This window comes from Chiloscyllium plagiosum, chromosome 34 (assembly GCF_004010195.1).
Source record: "Chiloscyllium plagiosum isolate BGI_BamShark_2017 chromosome 34, ASM401019v2, whole genome shotgun sequence".
In the NCBI taxonomy this organism is placed as follows: Eukaryota; Metazoa; Chordata; class Chondrichthyes; order Orectolobiformes; family Hemiscylliidae; genus Chiloscyllium; species Chiloscyllium plagiosum.
Genome location: NC_057743.1, coordinates 16,983,293 through 17,005,850, shown reverse-complemented (window position 1 = coordinate 17,005,850; position 22,558 = coordinate 16,983,293). Strand labels below are relative to the sequence as shown.

Here is a 22,558-nt window from a genome sequence, read left to right as displayed (position 1 = left end):
CAACTCCCTCCTCCCTACCTTTTATCTCAGCCTGCTGGACACACTTTCCTCATTCCTGAAGAAGGGCTTATGCCCGAAACGTCGATTCTCCTGTTCCTTGGATGCTGCCTGACCTGCTGCGCTTTTCCAGCAACACATTTTCAGCTAAGACTTGCATAAACCATTTTTAGTGGGTTAACAAATCCTGGATAGTTTTGTACCACACATGCAAAGCTCCACCAAGATAATTAGTACTGCAAAAGTATTTCATACTGCTTAGATGCTTGTAGCATAGTGTGGTTCGATTAATACTTTGGAGTTATATTTAGATGAGAAAAGTGGTACTCCTACCTCAGTAAGAAGCATGGTATTGGTTATTGGCCCTTTCTACCTATCATGCCATTTTGTATTGGACTGATCCTCATCTTAACTGCACCTTTGTTCCTCAAACCTTAATAACCATATGAAACAAACTTCTACTGCTACTCCTTTAACATTTGGAACTAAAATGAAATTTTTACCATAACCAATAATCTTTATTTCCATTCATGATTAATATCCATTTACATTTGCTTCTCAGTGGTAATCCTTTGAAACTATTCTCAGATTGCTAGTATTACCATAAAAGTCTCCAAAGGTAAAAGTTCAAGACTCATACTGGAGGATACCAGGGTTGGGGAAGGTAAAACTAGGGTGATGAAACAATGATTATTAGAATCACTAACCTTGGGTTCCAGGAATGTAAAGAAAAAAGCTGCCTTTACACTGGTGTTGAAAATGTTTTGTGTATCTAATTCCTAGTTCCCATGCCTCAGACAGCCAAAGACATTGTGAATATAAACCTACCAGGTTCATATAAGGTATCTGTGAAAAACTGGCTTAAATGAAAGTTGAACTCATCAGTCATGTTGACAATGCCACAGCCTGCACTACTGTCAAAGGATTAGAAAGCAACATCTCCATCTCAGTGCTCATATCTAAGCAGTCTACAAGGTAATAAGTTGGACAGTTTGAGAAAGACTATACTCTTCGGGATCATTTCTAAAGCCTTTTCCGAGTGAAATGGGTTCTAGAGTGTTTGGATTGGGGAAAAGGTGATAGCATAAACATTTAAGGCTTGTTAGAGGAGACGTGAATGGATTGACTCTTAACTGCCCTTTAGACAACTACGGAGAGGCAATAAATGCTGGCCTAGTCAGTGATGGCCACATCTTTGAACTAATAAGTTAATTACTGCAATTGAGTAAATATGTAAGATAAAAATTCAGGGAGAAACTGAACAGGACAGTATTATTGATCAAAATAGAAAGACTAGACCTGTGTTCACTTACAGTTGTAAAGCTATAAATTAAGTTCTGTTTAGAAAATAATCTGGCAACTTTCATATCTGTCTGACACAAAACAATGATACAGGTCTAGTCCACTGACCTTTACAACGTCGAGCCATTGCTCAGCCTACATTCAAATATTCACGCACAGCTAAGTGTTCAGAGGACTTAAGAGGAACCAAGTAAGTTCAAATCACAATGCTGAGAGAAGCTGGAATGGACACTTGGACTCAGCAAATATGCAATAATAAGGTTTGAAGAATCTGGTTTTGCTTGTAAAACACACACTAAAGTAATCAGTCATTCTGGTTACAACTGAAACTTCCTGCTTAAACCCTTGTGTGCATTATGAGCTTTGAAGCATCCTGTTAAACAATGCACTAAAGGCCACTTCACATTCTACTGACTTTCTGGAACTCAGTCACACTTCACCAAATTCACTGTTTGCTATTAAAGGAGTGTTGGCAGACTTGCTTCAGCAGAAAGTTATACTTAATAAGATGACTTCAGGACATTGAAAGTGAACCTAGTTCAGAAAATGAGCACAAAACACACAATAAAAAGGTGAGCCTTGAGGTCTGGGAGAGACAAGGTTAAAAAGTATATAATGAAACAAAATCAGTTTGAAAAAAATACATTGCATTGCACACAGCTATAAACTGCTCTTTTTTTTCTTTTGTTGGGGAGGGGATGTTTTAGAATTTACAGCTGTCATAAATCCAAACACACTACCAAATGGTGCCAATTAACAATGTTGTCCGTTCAGCTTAAATCCCTTAGGTCCATTTTCAGGCAAGGAAGTATATGACCGTGAATAGTTCAAAGAGATCATAGCGCAGCCAAACGTCTATGATCTCACAGAAACCACCATGTAAACCTGGTCCTGTAAGCAACGTGTGGGCTATGAATAACAATTACTACAGGGTAAAAAACAAACAAGAGTAAAAACAAGTCAAACAGCTTGGGGAGCTAGGACCAGGACAAGAAGAATCAAAATTGGTATTTTTCAAAATTTGCAAATGTTTTCAATAAGCCTTTTACACATTACAACGAATAACACATATTTAAAACAGGTCGACTTTAATCTCCATTCATCTCCTATTCAACAGAATCTATCTTGCTGAAATTAACCAGCTTATTAGTCAATAACATACACACAAAATGTAAAGGCAACTCTCTAACTTGCAGCATGGTTGATTCTTATTGAACTGAAAACTTTTAAACACTTGGTGGACCAGCTGTCACCAGCAGTGACATAATTTCCATTTTTCTTTTGACTTTTTGTAGCTGCTAACCCTTCGGGATTCATCCCAGTGTAAATGGGGCATATTTAGCACGGTTTTGACACAGGCTGAATGTGGATCCACCAATATAATCACCTTGCAGTTATGGATGATGCATGGATGGCCCATATTTGCAATGATTCATTTGTTCATACATGGGAAATTTTATCTGCAGAGATAAGAGGGTGGCTTATTTTACTAGAACTTGAGGAAGAAAACAAATCCAGCATCACGGTTGATTGGTGACTCAGCATGCTTTTGTGTTATGAGCTCTTGGGATTAAGTTTTGATCCTTACAAGTAGTTCCACATGGTTTGTAATCAGGTTTTGGTTTTCATTTACAGTTTTCTGTTTTGATTTAATCAGTTGCCTTTGTTGGGGGCCTAAAGATCAAATATTTGCCTTCAGCTACAAGCCTCTAATGCCAACCTTGATTACACAAAAATTGCTCCACTACCCAACACTGTTAAACACATTCCTCTGCTTACAGTTTGCATACAGTCGTAAAACTAACTCCCTGCCCCCTGTGATGTGCAGGCATTAATTAACTGTTTACGTGAACTGTCATGAACAGACTCCAGGTTGAACTAATAACTCTGCTGTTTCTCAGTCAGGACAGATGTCGAGCTGTTCAGATAGATTACAAAGATCCCACTGCATTTATTCAAGGGCAATGACTTTTTCATGTGCCGGCCAGCGAATCCCTACTGCGCCACTCAGCCGTTACCACCAAAAAAAACTACACTGATGCAATAGTGGTTTATCTTACTGCAGTTTTTCAAGCTTCTCTAGATAATAGTCACTGTACTTAAAAAAACAATTTGCTACGTAAAGTGGTTGAGATGCAGCAATGTGATGAGGTCTTCATAATAATTAATGTTATGTTATTATTGGTTAAAGCAGACTTCACGAATATTTGTATTATGTACAGATTTGAAGATATTTTCAAACTGGCCTGAATATCCAAAACTCCAATTCTTCCAAAGGCCTGATACTGACCAGTAAGGAGAATGACTGAATTGCCAGATAAAATCATGCAAGATTGAACAGCTTCATACTAAAAAAAACTGAAAGTAAATAAGCTTGCTCCTTGAAGTATTTTGTTGCTTTTACAGCCTGTAAATTTGTGAGGCATGGGTTCTGGCTTGACAGCAAAATTTAATGCATCAAGAGCAGTATGTACTCAATAGTTTATACGCACTTGAATTGTATTATGGGGTGGATAACTCAGACTGCAACATGTTAACATTCTATACATATCAGAATCATTGCAAAGGATGCAAACTATTGACAAAATTCAACTGAGGCAGCATGAGTAGAGCAAGTGATCTATCTATGCAATGTAACATCAAGAGACAAATCTCACCAATATTTATAAATACCATGAATGCTGCAAACCGCTCGGAGTATTGCAATTTTACACAATAATTCCCATTGGTAGCAACAATACTAGGTTACTTGGGACAACAAAGTACTTGGCTACCGTGGCAAATAAAGCCTAAGAGTTTTATCAAGGTCATCTGAACCCTGGGACATACTGAAACATTGCAACATCCTTTTAATTATGCCAGCTTTCTAAGAAAGGGTTGTCTGTTTTGATTTGTTCAGCTTTTGCTGTGCTGTTAGCACGTATATACACAAAGAAATGATTTTGTTTTTAACACACCTGAACATGCAACATTAGCCATCCTTGTCTATACTGTCTTTCCCCTTGCATGAAGCATCACATTTTTTCCAATAGTTTGTTTTCCAACTGCACTGGTAGAGCCAATTTACACAATATCACATTCTCTCCATACATCTGAACACACATGCAGTCTTAGCATACCCAGCACACATAATATTAGTAACCTGCACAAACAATATTAGCAATCTGTGCATATTGCATAAGCCCTTCCCCACACATCTGTATTAGCACTTCTACTTATAAAACCTTACTGCACATCGCAAATATATCATAAAAGCTATTCTGAATATTGAAATCAGATATGTGTCATATTATTTTAAAGGTAGCGACTTACAAGTTGTAATGTCTAAGTTCTAGTATAGAAACATAACATTTCATAAAGAATATTTAAGATCTATTCTATTTTCAAATTGACAGGCCAATGTAAGGGTTGTCCAGAAATTTATATACGTCAAACTGGATACCCGAAGACTACTGCTTAAAATAAAGCTTACTATCTTTCCAGTTCGCTTTTTGTCTCCTGATGTAGACCATTAATTATTAATGTTAAGGATTCAGCAATTTTTCATCAACAGCCTTGCCAATATCACTATTCAACCATAATCCTATTTGCCTATTTAAGTTGCAAGGATGACCCAGAAAATCTCCAAGGGTCTAATCTGTTTGCCTATTAGATACTTTTTGCTTAAACTTCTGAATGTAGTGCTTTGCATCATAAACAATAAGTAGTAGTGAGTGTTTAAGGTCATTGAGAAATCCCCATATTTAATGAACGCCCTTATTATAACTGTGTGCAGCGCTTTCTCCTTTACCTGTAGTTGTTTACTGTTGTGGTTTCCCGCACAGCCTGCGCAGTCTCTGAAGCAAAGTCCAGAGCACCTGCTACAGGTTTGGTTACTGTGCCGACAAGTCCCTTTCCAAGACCTGAGAAAAAACCACTGACGCCACCATCTGTTTTCACTCCTTCTACTGTTGAAGTGATGACACTGGTGAATCCACCAAGTATACCTGTGGGAGGTGGACAAGAAAGAAAAATTAATAAAAAAATCTAGTCACTGGTTTCCCTTGGACAGGACAATTTTCAAAAAGCATAATCTGAAAATTAACATGAAAACAAACTAGTTTCCCCTGACATCTCTATCCAGTTTGCATGAAAAAATTCACACTTTCGTAGTGATGTCAGTGGAGAACTCAGCTTTTGCCACAGTGGAAATCTGACAGTAATTTATTCTAGGAAAAATTAATGGTGTACTGTGTATAAAAATAAGTTGCATTTTACATAACCTATTCATAGGCAGTTACGATACAGAATTCGGTGTGAAGCCACAAAAGGAGATATTAAGGTAGCAGGCAAAAAGCTTGAATTAAAGCATAAGATTCTTAGCAGTGCCTTAAAAGAAGTGATAGGCAGGGAGGTAGAGAGATTTAGAAAAGGAGTAGCAGAGACCTGGGCCTTGGTAGCCCCAGGGTCAGCCACCAAAGGAGGAGGAATAGAACTGGACTCGTTCAAGAAGCCAAATGAGGAGCAACATTGAGATTTTAAAAGGTCAAGTGGTTGAAGGAGATTACAGAGACAGGGAGGGACAAAAAAAAAATGAAGTGGTCTGAAAACAGGAATGAGAATGTTAGAAGCAAAGCACTGCTCAAGCAGCTGCAAATGTAGGGTAGTGAACACAGGAGTGATGAAGGAATGAGTTAGGATACTGGCAGCAGTTCTGCATGACCTCAAGTTTACAGAGTTTAGAATTTTGAAACAGGTTAAACGTATATTGGAACAATCAAGATTAGAGGTAACAATATCACACATGAGGTGGAAAGAGGTGGTCTTAGATTGTAGGTGAATCGAAGCAAGAATGAAATCTGCAATGTTATGGAGATGGAAAGAGGCAGATTTAGTGATGGCATGACCATGTGGTTAAAAGTTCATCTCAAGGTCAAGTATGATATCAAGGTTGCAAACAGCGTCAGACAGTTGCCAAGGAGAGCGATGATCTTTCAGGAATCACTGCTGTCAGGGAGGTTCCCAGAGACTGGAAAATGGCTACTGTAAATGCCTGTTTAAGAAGGGAGGGAGGAATAAGATGGGAAATTATAGGCCAGTTGGCCTGACTTTGGTCGTTGTTAAGATGTTAAGACTCCATCATTAAGGATGAGATTGCGGAGTATTTGGAATTACATGGTAAAATTACATGGTTTTGTCATGGAGAGGTCATGCCTGACAAATGTGTTATATTTCTTTGTGGAGGTAATGACCAAGTTAGACAAAGGAGAGCCAGTGGACCTGATCTGTTTGGATTTCCAGAAGGCCTTTGACATGGGGCTGCACAGGAAGCTGTTAAATAAGATAATAGCCCATGGTGTTAGAGACAAGGTACTGGTATGGATAGAGAATTGGCTATCGGGCAGAAAGGGTAGGTGGGGTAAAAGGGCCTTTTCAGGATGACAGCCTGTGACTAGTGGAGGTTTGCAGGGGTCACTGTTCGGACAGCTTTTTATGTTCTACATTAACAATCTGGATGAAGGAACTGAGGGCATCTTGTTAAGTTTGCAGATGACAAAGATAAATGGAGTGACAGGTGGATGTGAAAGGACTTGGGCAGGCTAGGAGAGTGGGCAAAGTGCCAGTTGGAATACAATGTCAGAAAGTGCGACATTGTGTGTTTTGGTAGGAAGAATAGAGGCATAGACTATTTTCTAAATGGGAAAAGACTTCAGAAAACTGAAGCACAAAGTGACTTTAAGGTCCTAGTTCAGGATTCTCAGAGTTAACATGAAGATTCAGTTGGCAGTTAGGAGGGCAAATGCAATGTCAGCATTCATTTCAAGAGGGCTAGAATACAAAGTACCAAGACTGTATTCGTCCGACTGCATTCGGAATATTGTCAGCAGTTTTGGGCCCTGTATCTAAGGAAGGAAGTACTGGCCTTGCAGGGAGTCTAGAGGAGGCTCACAAGAAAGATCCTAGGGATGAAGAGCTTGACATATGAGCAGTGTTTTAAGACTCTCTGTCTATATTCAATGGTGTTTAGAGGGATGAGAGCAATCTGATTTAAACTTACAGAAGACTGAAGGGCCTGGATAGAGTGGACGTAGAGAAGATATTTCCTCTAGTAGGAGAGACTAGGACCAGAAGAGGAATTTCTTTATCCAGAGGGTGGTGAACCTGTGAAACTCATTGCCACAGAAGGCTGTGGAGGTCAAGTCACAGTGCATTTAAAACAGAGATAGAGAGATAGGGTTGTTTAAAAATCAGTAAGAAGATCAAAGGTTATGGGGGAAAGCAGTAGAATGGGTTTGAGGAACATATCAACCATGAGCAGAGCTGACCTGAAGGGCCAAATGGCCTAATTCTGCTCCTAAGTCTTATGGTGAGAGTAAACATTAAGCGCTACATCCAAAGACATTGGCTTTGGGTCTTCACAACATTTAGTTGGTGGGAATTTCAGCTCATCCATTATTGAATGCTGGTCAAGCTACATGACAACGTAGAGACAATGTTGTGGTTAACAGCAGTGATGGTTAGGTAGAGCTAAGTGTTGGCAAAGTTTTCAGATTATGTTGTGAAGGAACAGCATGGCAGTGAGAAACAGCAAACAGATGTGTTGGAAAAATGTAGGGGACCACTGGATCTCTAGCTCTCGTTGCAACAACACAATATAATGATGGAGGAGATTTATTTCTGTTGGTCAAGTTGACAAAGCCTTTATTCAAGTTTGCCATAGCCTTCATACATAGAGGCATTTCATGGTGATGGAAGCCACAGAACTATGGTCACACAATACTTGTGACAAATTTTGCAGTACCTATTGATGGGTCGAAGAAGGTTAATCTATAACTAAAATGGCTGTAATCATACAAAGCCGTCTTTAAAATGGCGAATAAAATGGAAACTGAAAACCACTACCCAATGACGAGAAGTCAAAAACTACTAAGCAGTAAAAATAAAACAACAAAGGAACTAATTTTGTTGTCTATGTATACATACAATGCAAGTCAGCACAACAAACAAAAAGATTCATCTCAGATTTGGGAAAAGATTTCATCTTTTGACGGGCAAGGATTAAAACAGCTAAACTGTAATTTTAACAGTCAGTATTCTAAGTGATTTTCCACTCTGCGCAATGGCAAATATTCTGAAGTGTGTGTGGAGGGTGAATAAATGAGGAAAAAATGGTCTTTCTGCTTACAAAGAACTTCTGTCTCTGAGGACAGGACATCTGAAATGCATTACGTTGAAATTCAATCATTACGGAGCATGACAACCCTAATGTTAAAAATTCAGCTGCAGAGCAGGCTATGACCAATGAAAGATTCCATTGTAAAAAAAAATTCATCTCAAAAGCCATAGGAATGGTAAAATACATCCTTGAAAATGACATGCCCACTGCTGAACAGAATACACAGAAGCAGTTCTATGTTTTAACCATTATTAATTCAGAATCTTTAATCACTTACACCAGCAAAGGGAACTATAATTGCCTCTTCCACATACTCACCATGAGCTAGGCCCTGAATTCCAGCCACAAGGTGCTCACCGCTGGTCATTGCTTGATAGCGGATAGATTCACGCTCAGCCTGATGTCTTGTGTCCATTGTCTTTCCCAATCCATCTGATAGAGTCCCAGCAAACTGTGAGAGAGGGGAAAAACAAAATTACAATTTAAAAATCAGACAGCAAGACACTAAAACTCAATGAATCCTAAGTCCATTATTCAAACTCACCAAATTTAGTAGACAACTTCTGAATTAATATTTCCCTATTTCCTTCATAATGGATCTAATACAAATAGTTACAATGAAATTTTCCCAGTAAATTTACTTAAATTATTTTCCAGAATTTACTTAAATAGTTATAGTTACAAGCTGTTATATGCCTGCATGGATCTGCTTCATATATTTCTCTGCTAGGAGTATATATTGGTGTAAATTCAAACCCTCCTGGTCCCTACAATTCAGCAATTGGACAACTTACGTTTAAAAATTTCAAAGCTAAATTGGTTCACTGACAAATACAATAAAAACACACAGCAGAATCTTCCAGGCAGTAGTGAGAAAGTTGGAAGAATTACATAAGATTGGCTATAAGGAGTTTCCTGATGACAAAAGTAAAATGTCCCATTTTCCAACCAAGTGTTGAATAGTCAGATGAGATCGCCCCTAGTGAGGTATGAGAAGCCTACTTACATGGATTAGTTTACATAAACATCCTCATATTGTGTCATCATATCTCACGAAGATGCAGTTTCCCATTCTCGAGTGGCTGATAGAAACCAAACTCTGACAATTCCTGATGTGAAAGTCAGAATGGTCACCTGGTGGGACCAACTCGCTGCTTGTTCATCTTGTCCTCTATCTCAGACAGCAGACACCAAAACCACAGGACACACTCCTGAGCTGAGACTGTTGGCATCCCTCTATCCACCAGGACATCCCACTCCCTCTCAGTAAAACAGCCACTTTCTCTCTGTCCAACATAGTTGGAATAATTGTGCAGGAAACCGCACACTGCCAGCACGTGACTGGGTGCAGGTCTAGTCTGCACATGCCAGAAGGCAGCTTCATAACTGGCCTTACAGCATAGGCTATGGATGAACTTCAACAAAGGCGAAACTTCAAAATTTCAGAGTGGTTAAGGCAGTAGGTCTATCAAATTGGAGAGGAAACTCCCATGTCAACAGGTGCTTGGGCTACAGGTGGTACTTTTCCAACAGGAGGCTTTCATTTTACACTCTGGATTTAAAGACTTCACTGGTCTGCTACAAGGAGGCTGCCTTCGTGGACAAGATAGTCTCTGATTGTGGCCGAGGTTTGAGGGTGTGTTCTATCAGCTGGGAAAATGCTGACAGTGTGACCAAGTCTCCAAACTAGACTAGTCCCATTAGCCTGCAGATGGCCCATATCCCTCTGAACCTTTCCTACTCATGTACCTGTCCAAACGTCTTTCAAATATTGTAACTGTACCTGCATCTACCAATTCGTCTGGCAGTTCATCCCACATACAAACAACTCTTTGTGAAAAATGTGCCCCTCAGGTCTTATTTAAATCTTTCTCATCTTAAAACTATGCCTTCTAGTTTTGAACTCCCCTTTGCTATTCACCTTATCTATGCCGCTCATGATTTTATACACCTCTAAGGTCACCTCTCAACCACCTACGCTCCAGTGAAAAAAGTCCCAGCTTACCCAGCCTCTCTTTTCATCTCAAACCCTCAGTCCCAGTAAAACTCTTGTAAATCTTTTCTGCACCTTCTCCAATTTAACAGTATCCTTCCTATAGCAGGCCAACCAGAACTGTACACAGTTCAATAAGTGGCCTCACCAACATCCTGTACAACCACAACATGACGTCCCAACTACTATACTCAATGATCTGAGCAACAAAGGCAAGCGTGCAAAGCCTTTGTCACCACATTTTCTAACTGTGACGCCATGTTTAAGGAACAATGTGTCTCAACCACCTATGTCTTTGCTCGACAACACTACCTAGGGCCCTACCATTAACTGTACAAGTCCTACCCTTGTTTGTCTTACCAAAATGCAACACCTTGCATTTATCTAAATTAATCTCCATCTGTCACTCCTCAGCCCACGGGCAAAGATCCCTTTGCAATCTTATATAACCTTCTTCACTGTCCACTATACTACCTGGTGTTCTGGTGTCATCTGCAAACTTACTAACCACACTTCCTAAACTCTCATCCAAACTGTTTATATAAAATAACAAACAACAGTGAAGCCAGCACCGATCCCTGTGGAACACCACCAGTCACAGGCCTCCAATCTGAAAAATAACACTTCACCACCACCCTGTCTCCTACTGTAAATCCAATTTTGTATCCAATTGGTGAGCTCTCCGTGAATTCCATATGACCTAACTTTACTAACCAGTCTACCATGTGAAACCATGTCAAAGGCCTTAATAAAGTCCATATGGACAATATCTACCACTTATCTACCAATTATCTATCTATTAATCTTACAAAAAAACACAATAAAGTTTGTGCAATATGATTTCCCAAGTACAAAGCCATGTTGATTATCCCTAATCAATCCTTGCTCTCCAAATGCATATAAATCACGTCATTCAGAATCCCCTCCAACAACTTTCTCACTACTAAGTTCAGATGCATTGGTCTATAGTCCCAAGGCTTCTCCATGCAGCTTTTCTTAAGTAAAGGCACACATTGGCCACCTCCAGTCTTCCAGAACCTCACTCATGGCTGTAAATGTTACAAATATCTCTGCAATTTCTTTCCTAACTTTCGACAATGTCCTGGGATACACTTGATCAGGTTCTGGAGATTTATCTACCTTTAAACTTTTTAAGACCTCTAGCACCTCCTCTTCTGCACGGAGGAGTGATTTCAAAACCTCAATTTTATTTCCCCCAAGTTCCCGAGTTTCCATGTCTTTCTGCACAGTAAATATTGACATGAAACATTCATTTCGTATTTTTCCCATCTCCCATGGTTCCACATATAGACTACTTTGCTGACTTTTAAAGGGCCTTATTCTCTCCCTTGTTGCTCTTTTGTCCTTAATGTACTTCAGAATCCCTTTGAATTATCCTTAACCTTATCTGCCAAGGCTAGCTCATATCCACTTTTTGCCCTTTTGATTTTCCTCTCAACAGTGCCCCTACTCCCCTTTGTACTCTAAAAGAGATTCACTTGAGTCAAGATTACAATGGTGCTGGAAAAGCACAGCAGGTCAGACAGCATCCGAGGTACCCACTTCTGCCTTGGAGATTTACTTAATCCCAGTTGTCTCTACCTGACATGTACTTCCTTCTTATTCTTGACCAGAGCCTTAATATCTCTATTCATCCACTGTTCCCCACTCCTACCAGCCTTACCCATCACTTTAACAGGAACACATTGCCACTGAACTCTTGTTATCTCACTTTTGAAAGCCTCCCATTTGCGTATTTGCCCCTTTACCTGCAAACAGCCTCCGCTAGTCAACTTTTGAAAGATCTTGTCTCATACTGTCAAAATTGACCTTACTCCAATTTAGAACCTTAACTTTTATACAAGGCCTATTTCTTTTCCATAACTATTTTAAAACTAATAGAATTATGATCACGTGACCCAAAGTGCTCCCCCACTTACATGTCAGTCACTTGCCCTGCCTTATTTCCAGGGAGAAGGTCAAGTTTTGATCCTCAGCACGTAGGTACATCAAAAATTGAAAAAATATAATTTTTTTGAACTCATTGAACCAATTTCTCCACATCCAAGCCCTTAAAACTATTGCAGCTCCAGTCTATGTTTGGAAAGTTAAAATCCCCTATTATTCTTACATATGTCGGAGATCTCAGTTTTTTAATATAAGCTCACCATCACAAATCTAGGAAATTTCCATCCCCTGGCTCAGTGTTAAACACCAAAATCCAAAATACGCCCTAGATTTAGAATCCAATTCTAACAACAGTTAATTTCCAATGCCATCATTATGGATGGCTGTATTTGAAAGTAAAGTGTAATAGGAGTTACCAGCATCTCTCTCAGACCAAATTACACAGTGCGTGATAATGGATGTGCAAACAGCTAAAGATTTCTGTACAATTCCCTAAGCGATGAATTCCTGATCTTAGTTATAGCCAGAAGGGCATATTTATAAAGCATGGGAGACGTGACAAGGAAATTATACAGGATGCAAAGAATCTTTTAGGAGGGAGTGGCATTCTCTGATCCTTAATGCCTCAATCCATAAATACAGAGATAAAACTGAAAGTTGTCAACGTGTACATGCTTAAACTTATCAGCCACTGGATTTACGATTCCTACTATCAACAATGAAACTTTCCTCTCTTCCACAGGCTTAAGGTTAGTACATGCTATGCTTTTCTGGGCACCCCCAGACCAGCTTCACATTCCTGCTTACACTGCACATGCTCTAACCTATTCTTCCTTCTCCACTGCAATTTAAAAAAATACAGTATTGCAGGTATTCTGAAGAAATCCAAGATATAGTCAACAAACATGCTTCTCTATATGTAATGCACATGGAAAGATTTTGACCCAAACTTGGTGTGAGACGTTTTTATTTCATACGTTATTTATTCCAGCAAGTTTTTCTATGAACTATGGACATGACTGATTAGCCTGGAACTGGCATCACGGCCACAGATCGTGAACATTGTAAAGGCAGCTTTCTCAGTGGATCTCTGCTGGGGTTACAGTTGCAGCGATGGGCCACAATGTTCTTAGGCTGACGAGAAATATTCAACAGCCTCTTAGTTGATGGTTTGTTAATTTCTGTTAAAAAATCTACATTTGCACAGGATTGGCATGAACAACATTAAATTAGCCCACGTGATCTACTGCGGTTACATGTCCATAGGTGCTCATTGTCCAAGCTCCCCATGAATACTGCCTATTTGGATACATTACTGAAGTGGGATAAACCCAATGGAACTGCAGCTCCTTCAGAAAAGGGAGGAAAAACCTAAGAGAAAAACTTAGCCCAATCATTCCAGAAATATTATGCTTGACGTAACTTGACATTTGCACAATGTCCATTTATTCACTGCTTATCTGAACATTGTAGTCTGTCTGCAGTTTGATTGGATTGTGAATAGTCAGCCAATAAAAACAATAGCAATGGTTTTTTTTGGTTTTGAGCTCAGCATGGACTGCCTGGACTAAATGTCAACAAGACCCTTATATATGACTGCTTCCCCACTGCCCGCAATATGTCAGCAACCCCTACCTTCCTCACCAGTATGACAGCTGGTACATTTAAAAAAACTGCATCGCCATACTGAAATCTGCTTAAAAAAAATTAATAACAGGTGAAAAGTTCACCTCTTATAAGCAGACGCAGCTACTCCAAAGACGACAGTTAATAGTTCAACAATGAGGGAGCTTTTTCAGAATACTGTTCCAACAGCTGTTCTACATTGTTACTTTCAGAGTTCAATAGTTTACATGGCAATTATTGCATGTTGAAATCTCCTACAAAATGATTAGGTTACGTTCCAAACATGAAGGCTATATTGTGGTTATAGTGCACCCTCCAGCAAGTTTGATGCTGGATAGAAAGCCAGAAAAATTATTGAACGTGGTAATGACCAACTAGGAGTTTCAAGTGCAGCCTCTTCGGAGGATCTCTTCTGAAATAAGGGAAGGTCACTTGATTAAAAACACCTTTTGCACAGAGACACATAAACCAGAACCAAATCTGATCTGTATTAGATTATTGAATTTGAGGCAGAAGCATTTTAGTCAGTCTCAACATCCCAGGTGGAAAAAGTCAGACCACAGTTAAAGCTATTGTTGATATTGACTGCCTTGGGTCTTAGTGTTTCGAATGGAATTTACTAAATGCAATCCACCTCTCTTACACATGTAATCTTTTACCCCATCACAGAGGATAATTACATTGGTCATTAGATACTAGGAACTTTGCCATGAACAAGCCATCATATAAGTCAACAAAATTCCTACAATTGCGTTTAAAAATTTTGAAATGCTTACAATTTTACTAAGTTGTCAACTTAAGTGTTAACGGATGAATTTTTATCACAAGTAGTGACCAAGCAGTCCTCTTTTTCGAGAGTGCTGTTAGCTTACAGGTGTCTGTGTGTTTTTTTAAAAAGAATTTGCATTTACATGGTGCCTTATCACACTCCTCAAATGCCTAAAGCACTTCATAAAGAATGAATTAAAGCTGCTTTTCAGGGAAGACACAAATTATTTTGTGCATCAATGAGCACAAAACAGTGATGAGATGTTGATGGCAATATTATTCAAGGGAGATATGCTGATTGAGAGATCAGTAGAACTACTTGCTCTTCAAATAGTGTCCTAACTGACAATGTTGAATTTTGACTTGAATGCATGGCGATGCCGAGATGGGATTTCACCCACAATCTGACACAGGATACCAACAGATAATGCAAGCACCATTTAAAAAATAAAAATGTGGAGTTTGCCAAAATGAAACTTTTTTTTGAAGAGACAAAGAGAATTTCATTGACCTATTTTTAAAACAGGCAAATAAGACATTTAGCAAAAATCATGATCACAACTTTTACAATCATGGTTCATTTTAAAAAGGCAATGAGAAAATTCAAGTCAACTTTTCTTGTATGGGTGGGGCATCAAAAAAGGTGAAAATGTTCCAAAGCATCAGTGCAGACAGAAGTTAACAAAAGACACTCTTTAAGCTACAAATGTCTGAAGCCATAAAAATTCCAATACCCAAACAAGTCAGATTTGGAAAACTCATTCAGTTTTGGTGCAGCATTAAGGTTCACATTTCTGGCAAGGTTTCTAATAGGGTCTTCCTAGATTCTGCATAAGATCTGCTTGTCTTTAGGAGTTGCTACTTAACATTAGTCTCAGAATGATATAAAATTCAACTTAAATATAACCTAAGCTCAACAGCAAAATCCTACAACCACAAAGAACTGAATGCCTTCCTGGATTTTGACCTAAACAAGTGCAGTAAAAATATTTGAGAAGTGGAAGGAATGAGAGAAGGGGGAACCATCCATCTGTTATACTTAAAAGATTCAAAATGTTTTAACAAGTCATCAAATTGCAGAAAATAACAATGAAAGGCAATTTTTAAAATATTTATCAAATAGGTTTCCTTTTTCAAATTCTCTCTTCATCTTACTTTGGAAAATGAAAAACTTGCACCTCATTGCTTCAGTTCTTTGCACTGAACATGTGGAAAGTGCAGAATTACTGACTTTTTCGATGAGTTCACAGGGAGGAAGGACAAGTTTTTAAATCTGGATGTCCTTAACGCCACAAGTGGAGGTTTAATTTTCACAAAATATTCCCTTAGTTCACAAAGATTCCATAGAACAGCTCTCTTAATGGCCCTGTCCAGTGAATAGCTGAATGTCATGATGTATCAATGTGATAGCCGTCTGGTCTGGAAATCACTGATCTCAATTACAGAGTTCATAATATAAGAAAAGGAATATTTGCCAGAGTTCTCATTTCAAATGACCTGTGCTGTAACCTATCCACAAGGTGGAACAGGAAGAGATCTTAAGTTGATGCTCCATATAGCCAAATAATTCAGGCGAAATTAGTAAATGTGCATCATTTGAGAAGGAAAAATTAATACAAATATTTAAAACCAATTCTCGTCATCAAAGTAGGGAAGATGGCATTTCCATGTACAGGCAATCCTTCAGAAGTTTGTTTTATGAAAAAAATTCATGACAGCAAGTTTATTTAAAGTGAGCCAACAAAACTCAATATACACTTGAAGTAACCATTGTCTTTGGAAAGAGCGGGGTGAGAAATATTGTGAATGTGAGAAAATGGAGCCTCAAACATCTTATATTCTATGGCTGATAAAAAGGAGTACACCAGTGCACCATTTTACATCCAGATGTCCATATCAATTCAGAATTTTCTCAAAAATAATCCTCTTCAGAAAAATGACTGTTTTATAATCCCACTTAAATGTCTAAATAATAATAAATCTGTGTACCCCAGCAATAGATAAAACTATCGCAATTATGTTGATGGACATCTGGTCATAGATTCCAAATATCAGCACTGTGCAGTTATTAGCTATTTCAAATGTGTGTTCATTTCACACAACTGGAAGAAGCATTAAAAAAAAGGATACCCAGCCCATTAGGCTATACGTGACCTGAATCTTGGTCAGAAATCCTATTAGCATTAATATAAAGGCCAATCATCAATAATATTTTTAAAATGCTTTGTGTTCATGACAAATAGCCATAGTTCCAATGCACTTTTACACTGTAAATGTTCAGGGCAGATTCTGGAAAACTTGTATCTTTGTACCAGAACCCACAGGTCTGGTATAAAAACGCAGCAGTTGGGCCTCTGAATTCATATTAACCACATTGTACACTGGACAGGAGTGGAGTCAATGGGAAACAGCACTGGATCAAAACGTCAATGGAAAGCCAGTTGCTACAGCAATTCAATGTAGAGGTGCTGTGTTGAAACGGAATCTGATGCCTTCAGTATAACATTGCATGCTTTTGCCATTTACTTTCAGGCCTTTCAAAGTCATCCTCTCCTACATTACACTTCCTGTGTAAACGGAATTATAATGTTGTGGTTCTGTTCGCCGAACTGGGAATTTGTGTTGCAGACGTTTCGTCCCCTGTCTAGGTGACATCCTAAGTGCTTGGGAGCCTCCTGTGAAGCGCTTCTGTGATCTTTCCTCCGGCATTTGTAGTGGTTTGAAATTGGCCATACTAAATTGCCCGTAGTGTTAGGTAAGGGGTAAATGTAGGGGTATGGGTGGGTTTCGCTTCAGCGGGTCGGTGTGGACTTGTTGGGCCGAAGGGCCTGTTTCCACACTGTAATCTAATCTAATCTAATCTAATCTCTCGCCCGTAGGTGTTCAAAGTTTGTGAGAAGATTTGTAGCTCGGGTGCTCGTTGTTGTGGTTCTGTTCAATGCCGGAGGAAAGATCACAGAAGCGCTTCACAGGAGGCTCCCAAGCACTGAGGATGTCACCTAGACAGGGGACAAAACGTCTGCAACACAAATTCCCAGCTCGGCGAACAGAACCACAACAACGAGCACCCGAGCTACAAATCTTCTCACAAACTTTGAACACGGAATCATAATGGCAAAGGTAGCACTCAACCAAGGTATAACAAGCATTTCCATTGAAATAAGCTGTTATATTCAGTTCTTTTCTTGACCGTAAATAGCAGTATTTTAAATGTAGACTTTAGACCATGGAAACAGGTCATTGGGCCCAATCATTGAATGGTTACTGCACAGGAGGAAGCCAACTGGCTATCATGTCTTAGCTGGCAATTCATTTAGTAGCACTCATTTGCATTTTCCTGTAGCCTTGTAAATGTTTCATTTTCAGATGACACAATTCTTGCTGTAAAGTCACAACCAAGTCTGCAATCTATCTTCATCTCACACTCAGGCAGTGCAATTCAAATCCTAAACATTTCTTTTGCCAACAACCTTAAAATGGTATCTTCTGGTTCTCTATCTGTCACCAATTAGAACATATCTGCTGTGTCTAGACTTCTCATGATAGTGAACGTTCCTCTCAAAACCCATTTTCAACTTTCTTCTCCAAAGAGAACAGCCCTACCTTCTCCAGTCAATGCCATGGAAGCTTGTCACCCTGGGAACCATTTTTACAATTTCTTATGGCATCTACTCTCATGCCTTTTCATCCTTCCTCAAGTGTGGTGCCCAGAACTAGATGCAATATTCAAGTCCTTTATACAAGTTTTATATAACTTTCTGGCTTTTATACATTGCTATTTACAAATATGTAACATGAATTGCCTACAATCCTGTGTGCTTTCTTAACTGTTCTCTCTGTCACTCTGAATAATTTGTGGGTATACATGCAACAGGTCCCTCTGCTCCTTCATCGTTGTGTTCTTTATTTTATATCGCCTCTTTATGTTCTTCCTACAAAAATGAATCATTTCACACTTCTCTGTTCCAAGCCTAATCTGTCACTAGTCAGTCTATTCCACCAGCATGTCCTTTTGCAGTTTAATTCTATGTTCCTCACTGCTTGCAATACTATCAAGTTTTGCATTGTTCACAAATTTCAGTTGTGTCCTGTATGACAAGTGTAGATTATTAACATATATAAAGAGTAGCAGGAGCCTTTACACTGATCTCGTTTCCAAAGAAAACATGATTCTCTGTTTTCTCTCACCAAGCAGTTTATAATTCACACAAGCCTCCCCTGCCTTATCTTTTGCAATAGCCAGAACACTTCTTCAGTAAGTAAAATATGGGACTTCTAGGAGTCCCATTATGAGTGGGACAAACCTGAATGCACTGATGTGCTGTCGTTCACCACATTTCCAGCAGAGGTGCTTACTAGCTACCACACCGCATGGAGGACAGCGATTCAAAAGACTTATCTTGTTATCAATTATCCTTCAATCTTTTGGAGTATATCTGAGGACTGGTCAATGTAGTTTAACTTTTCTTGGTTCTCATGGTTCTTGCACAATCATGCAGTCATGACAGAAAAGAAAGACCACCTTTAGAAACAGGAGCAGGAGTAAGTCAATTAGCCCTTTCAGCTTGCTCTGCCATTCAATGAACTCAGTTGAAATACTTCAAATGAAATTTTTTTTCACTGTCTCCATATTCTTTGATTTTTTTTAAATCACTCTCTATCTTGAGTATACTCAACAACTGAGCCTCCACTGTCCTTTGGGGAAAAGAAGCCCTTGAGATTACAGACAACTCCTTCCATTTAGCCCCATATATTCAGTTATTGAACTGTATCCATAAGTGCTTCCCAGCCCAGGAGTGCCAGAATTGATATGTTAGTCAATAACTAACTACACCAACATATAGCTAAGGGGTGTAGTATTGATGCCCTTTGTGATATGAACTAGATATTTATTCTCTATTGGTCTCTCAAATTTTAAAAAAGACAGTAGGAAAACACTGAGTAAAACAATGCTGGATATAAATTGCTAACCTGTTTTCGTAATATCGCATAACAATTTTAACAATCATCACAACTTTTGCATATTCACACAAAAATCATGATAGTACTACACTTCCCCATATCAGTGAGCTGTCTTCCTTTACTTTGACAAAATTGACAGTAAGCACACTGCGCATTCTTTTTCCGAATACACAGAAAGCTGGCTTCAAAGCTTTCTACTGTAGGGAATGATTACTCTGTGTGTTTCTTTGACCTATATTTTATCTTAGCGTCCATAAGTGGAGTGCGCTTAGGTCAGTTACTGACTGCATAGAATTAAGAACGAGGGACCCCCAAACACAGTATTATTAATTATAGAGATTATTAATGTGATGTAGCTATAATATTATATATTTTGGAACAACAGCTAACCTATTTAAATTTGGACACAAGGGACAGAATTGGATAAGCGTCAGTACTGCTGGGTCTCATGAAAGACTTTCCTCTACAAAACCTAAAAAGTTTTCTCATCACATCTTATCAAACACACCTCATCAACTACCTATCATGCCCTGAGGCACTCTCCACTTGATCACCTGTTGTACTTGGAACAGTTCATCATTTCTGAGAATAATCTGGAATGACCTGACAACCTGGACTCAGCACCATCTCTAAAAGCTCGCTACACACTTGGACAAAGACAACGGCTCAAATCTGCGCAGAGCTGCCCTGCACATTTCCTGACATTTTGTCCCCCTCAACACCCCCACCCCAGACAAGAGAAAATTGACACCCCACATTGTGGGCAGGGACTGGGAGGTCCTGGTGAACGGGATGGCACAGATGCATGATGTTTTCTTCCCCAGGACAAGCAAAGGAGATCACAACACCATATCATGCCAGCCTGGTCTGAGGTCGTGACCTGGGTCAGTGCAGTCTCTGGAGGGAGACAGAGCAATGTAGGAAGGAGGTCAATGTCTCCACCCAACTCAGCTAGCATAAGGTCCACCATTTTCTCTTTAATATCTAGCATTTACTCTATCGCTGATTCTACCCTACCTCCCACCAAGGCTCATTTTCAACCAATCTCACTGTAACATTTTCCTTTACTTTTTGTCACCCGCCTCAAACCCAGTCAGTACCACCTCTGCGTGCCCTCTGTGCTGCATACTCACTCATTCAGGTCACCTCCCACCTGCACTAACAATAACAGCTGTGCTGTCCACTTTCACAGCCCTGAATACTTGCCCCTCTCTTCTCATGCCAAAAGGAAAATAGATAACAGTAGTGCAGAAATAGATAAGACAGATGATTAGCTGCCCAATATTCTGATCATTATCCTTTGTGGACAGGATTCTGACTGTGAATGCCCCGGGTAACTAACTGACTGGGACGGCACGGTGGCACGGGTTCAATTCCTGCCTCAGGCAACTGTCTGTGGGGACTTTGCACATTCTCCCAGTGTCTGTGTGGGTTTCCTCCGGGTGGTCCGGTTTCCTCCCACAGTCCAAAAATGTGCAGGTTCGGTGAATTGGCCATGCTAAATTGCCCAAAGTGTTAGGTGAAGGGGTAAATGTAGGGGAATGGGTCTGGATGGGTTGCTCTTTGGAGGGTCGGTGTGGACTTGTTGGGCCGAAGGGCCTGTTTCCACACTGTAACTAATCTAATCTAATTGTCTCCAACCCCTTGGACTGTTCTTGGAGTGCCCATGACTTGCTATGTTGGTAAACCCTTGATTGAAGATTGCTGACAGCATGACAAGCTTCTTGGTTTTGTGTCTACACTGAATGGCACAATAACGAACTGTGGTATCTCTGGCTGCAGGACAAGGCATAAAAAGGCAATGCAGGGATGCATCCAAGTCGGTTCAAAGTGGGTAAGCACGAAGAGAACAAACTAACAGTCGGGAGATGCACATCGGTGCAGTCCATAAGCTGGGGGCATGTCCTTGAGCACAGTGTCTTTGTTGCAGCAACACAATGATTGTTGCCAAAAGTACAGCACTGAAGTGGTAATTACATGTGGATTGGAGGTGTGCCATGAAAGTTCTCAAGGATAGCAACTGTCAGGATGCCAATGTCTGAGGAGTTGGGGTGTGTGTATCTGGTGCCCTTGGAACATGTCCTGAGAAGCTATGTCCAATATGGAGGTCCTTTGGAGCAAGTGGTTAGCTGAAATTGCCAGGTATCCGGCCTAGCTTCCATGTCAGGATTCTCAGCATCTAATTTGCTTGTGAAGGATGATATGAAAGCTGCATACTAAGAAGACAAGCTGTGCAGTTAATAAGGTCAACAACAAGCAGTGGTCTATTTGTTAATTCACTGCTCCCTGGCGAGAATCTCACGCAAAACACCTGGAACCTAGATGAAAGATACAGCAAGTTGTTTCTGTCAAGATAGGCCTCATTCAATTCGGCCACATTTCCCACTATAGTCCACTTTTTCAGGTCTCTATAAGATTCTGCACAAGGAGTCTTCCAAATTACTCCCAAAAGCCAAATGACCAATTACAGTCTGACTCTAAAGATAGCATAGTCTGTCACTAGGGTCATTAAATAATTCAAGGAATCCAGGACCGTCCATTCAACCCCCAAAAGGTGTGAAGACTTGAAAGTTCTGTAGTGCTTAACAGAGACAGGAAGGGTATCATAAGGAATCCTAGCATGGTTGAATTTGCATTGTCGAACAATGATTCATCGAAGTTCACATTTGTAACCAATCTGTTGCAATTGTGGACAACCATTTGGAGTAAAACCAAATGAATACAGATGTCTTGCAACAGCAACTGCTTCTTAATAGAGAGACAGAAGAAGGCATCCAGGACAAAAACAATGAACTAAAAGGGACTCTTGTACTGAACCAGATTACCAAGAAGCACAAATTACAGTT

At 39.6% G+C, this 22,558-nt stretch overlaps 1 protein-coding gene across 5 annotated transcripts in view; it reads right to left on the bottom strand.

Moving 5' to 3' along the window:
• vps13d (vacuolar protein sorting 13 homolog D) overlaps positions 1–22,558 on the bottom strand; it is a 297,670-nt gene that overhangs the window by 38,664 nt on the left and 236,448 nt on the right. For all 5 annotated transcript variants that reach the window (XM_043675640.1, XM_043675641.1, XM_043675643.1 and 2 more), the window contains 2 exons: positions 8,774–8,906; positions 5,090–5,285 (listed from right to left, as the gene is read on the bottom strand). In XM_043675640.1, coding sequence (XP_043531575.1) covers positions 5,090–5,285; positions 8,774–8,906 — 329 coding nt within the window. The remainder of the gene's footprint in view (positions 1–5,089; positions 5,286–8,773; positions 8,907–22,558) is intronic.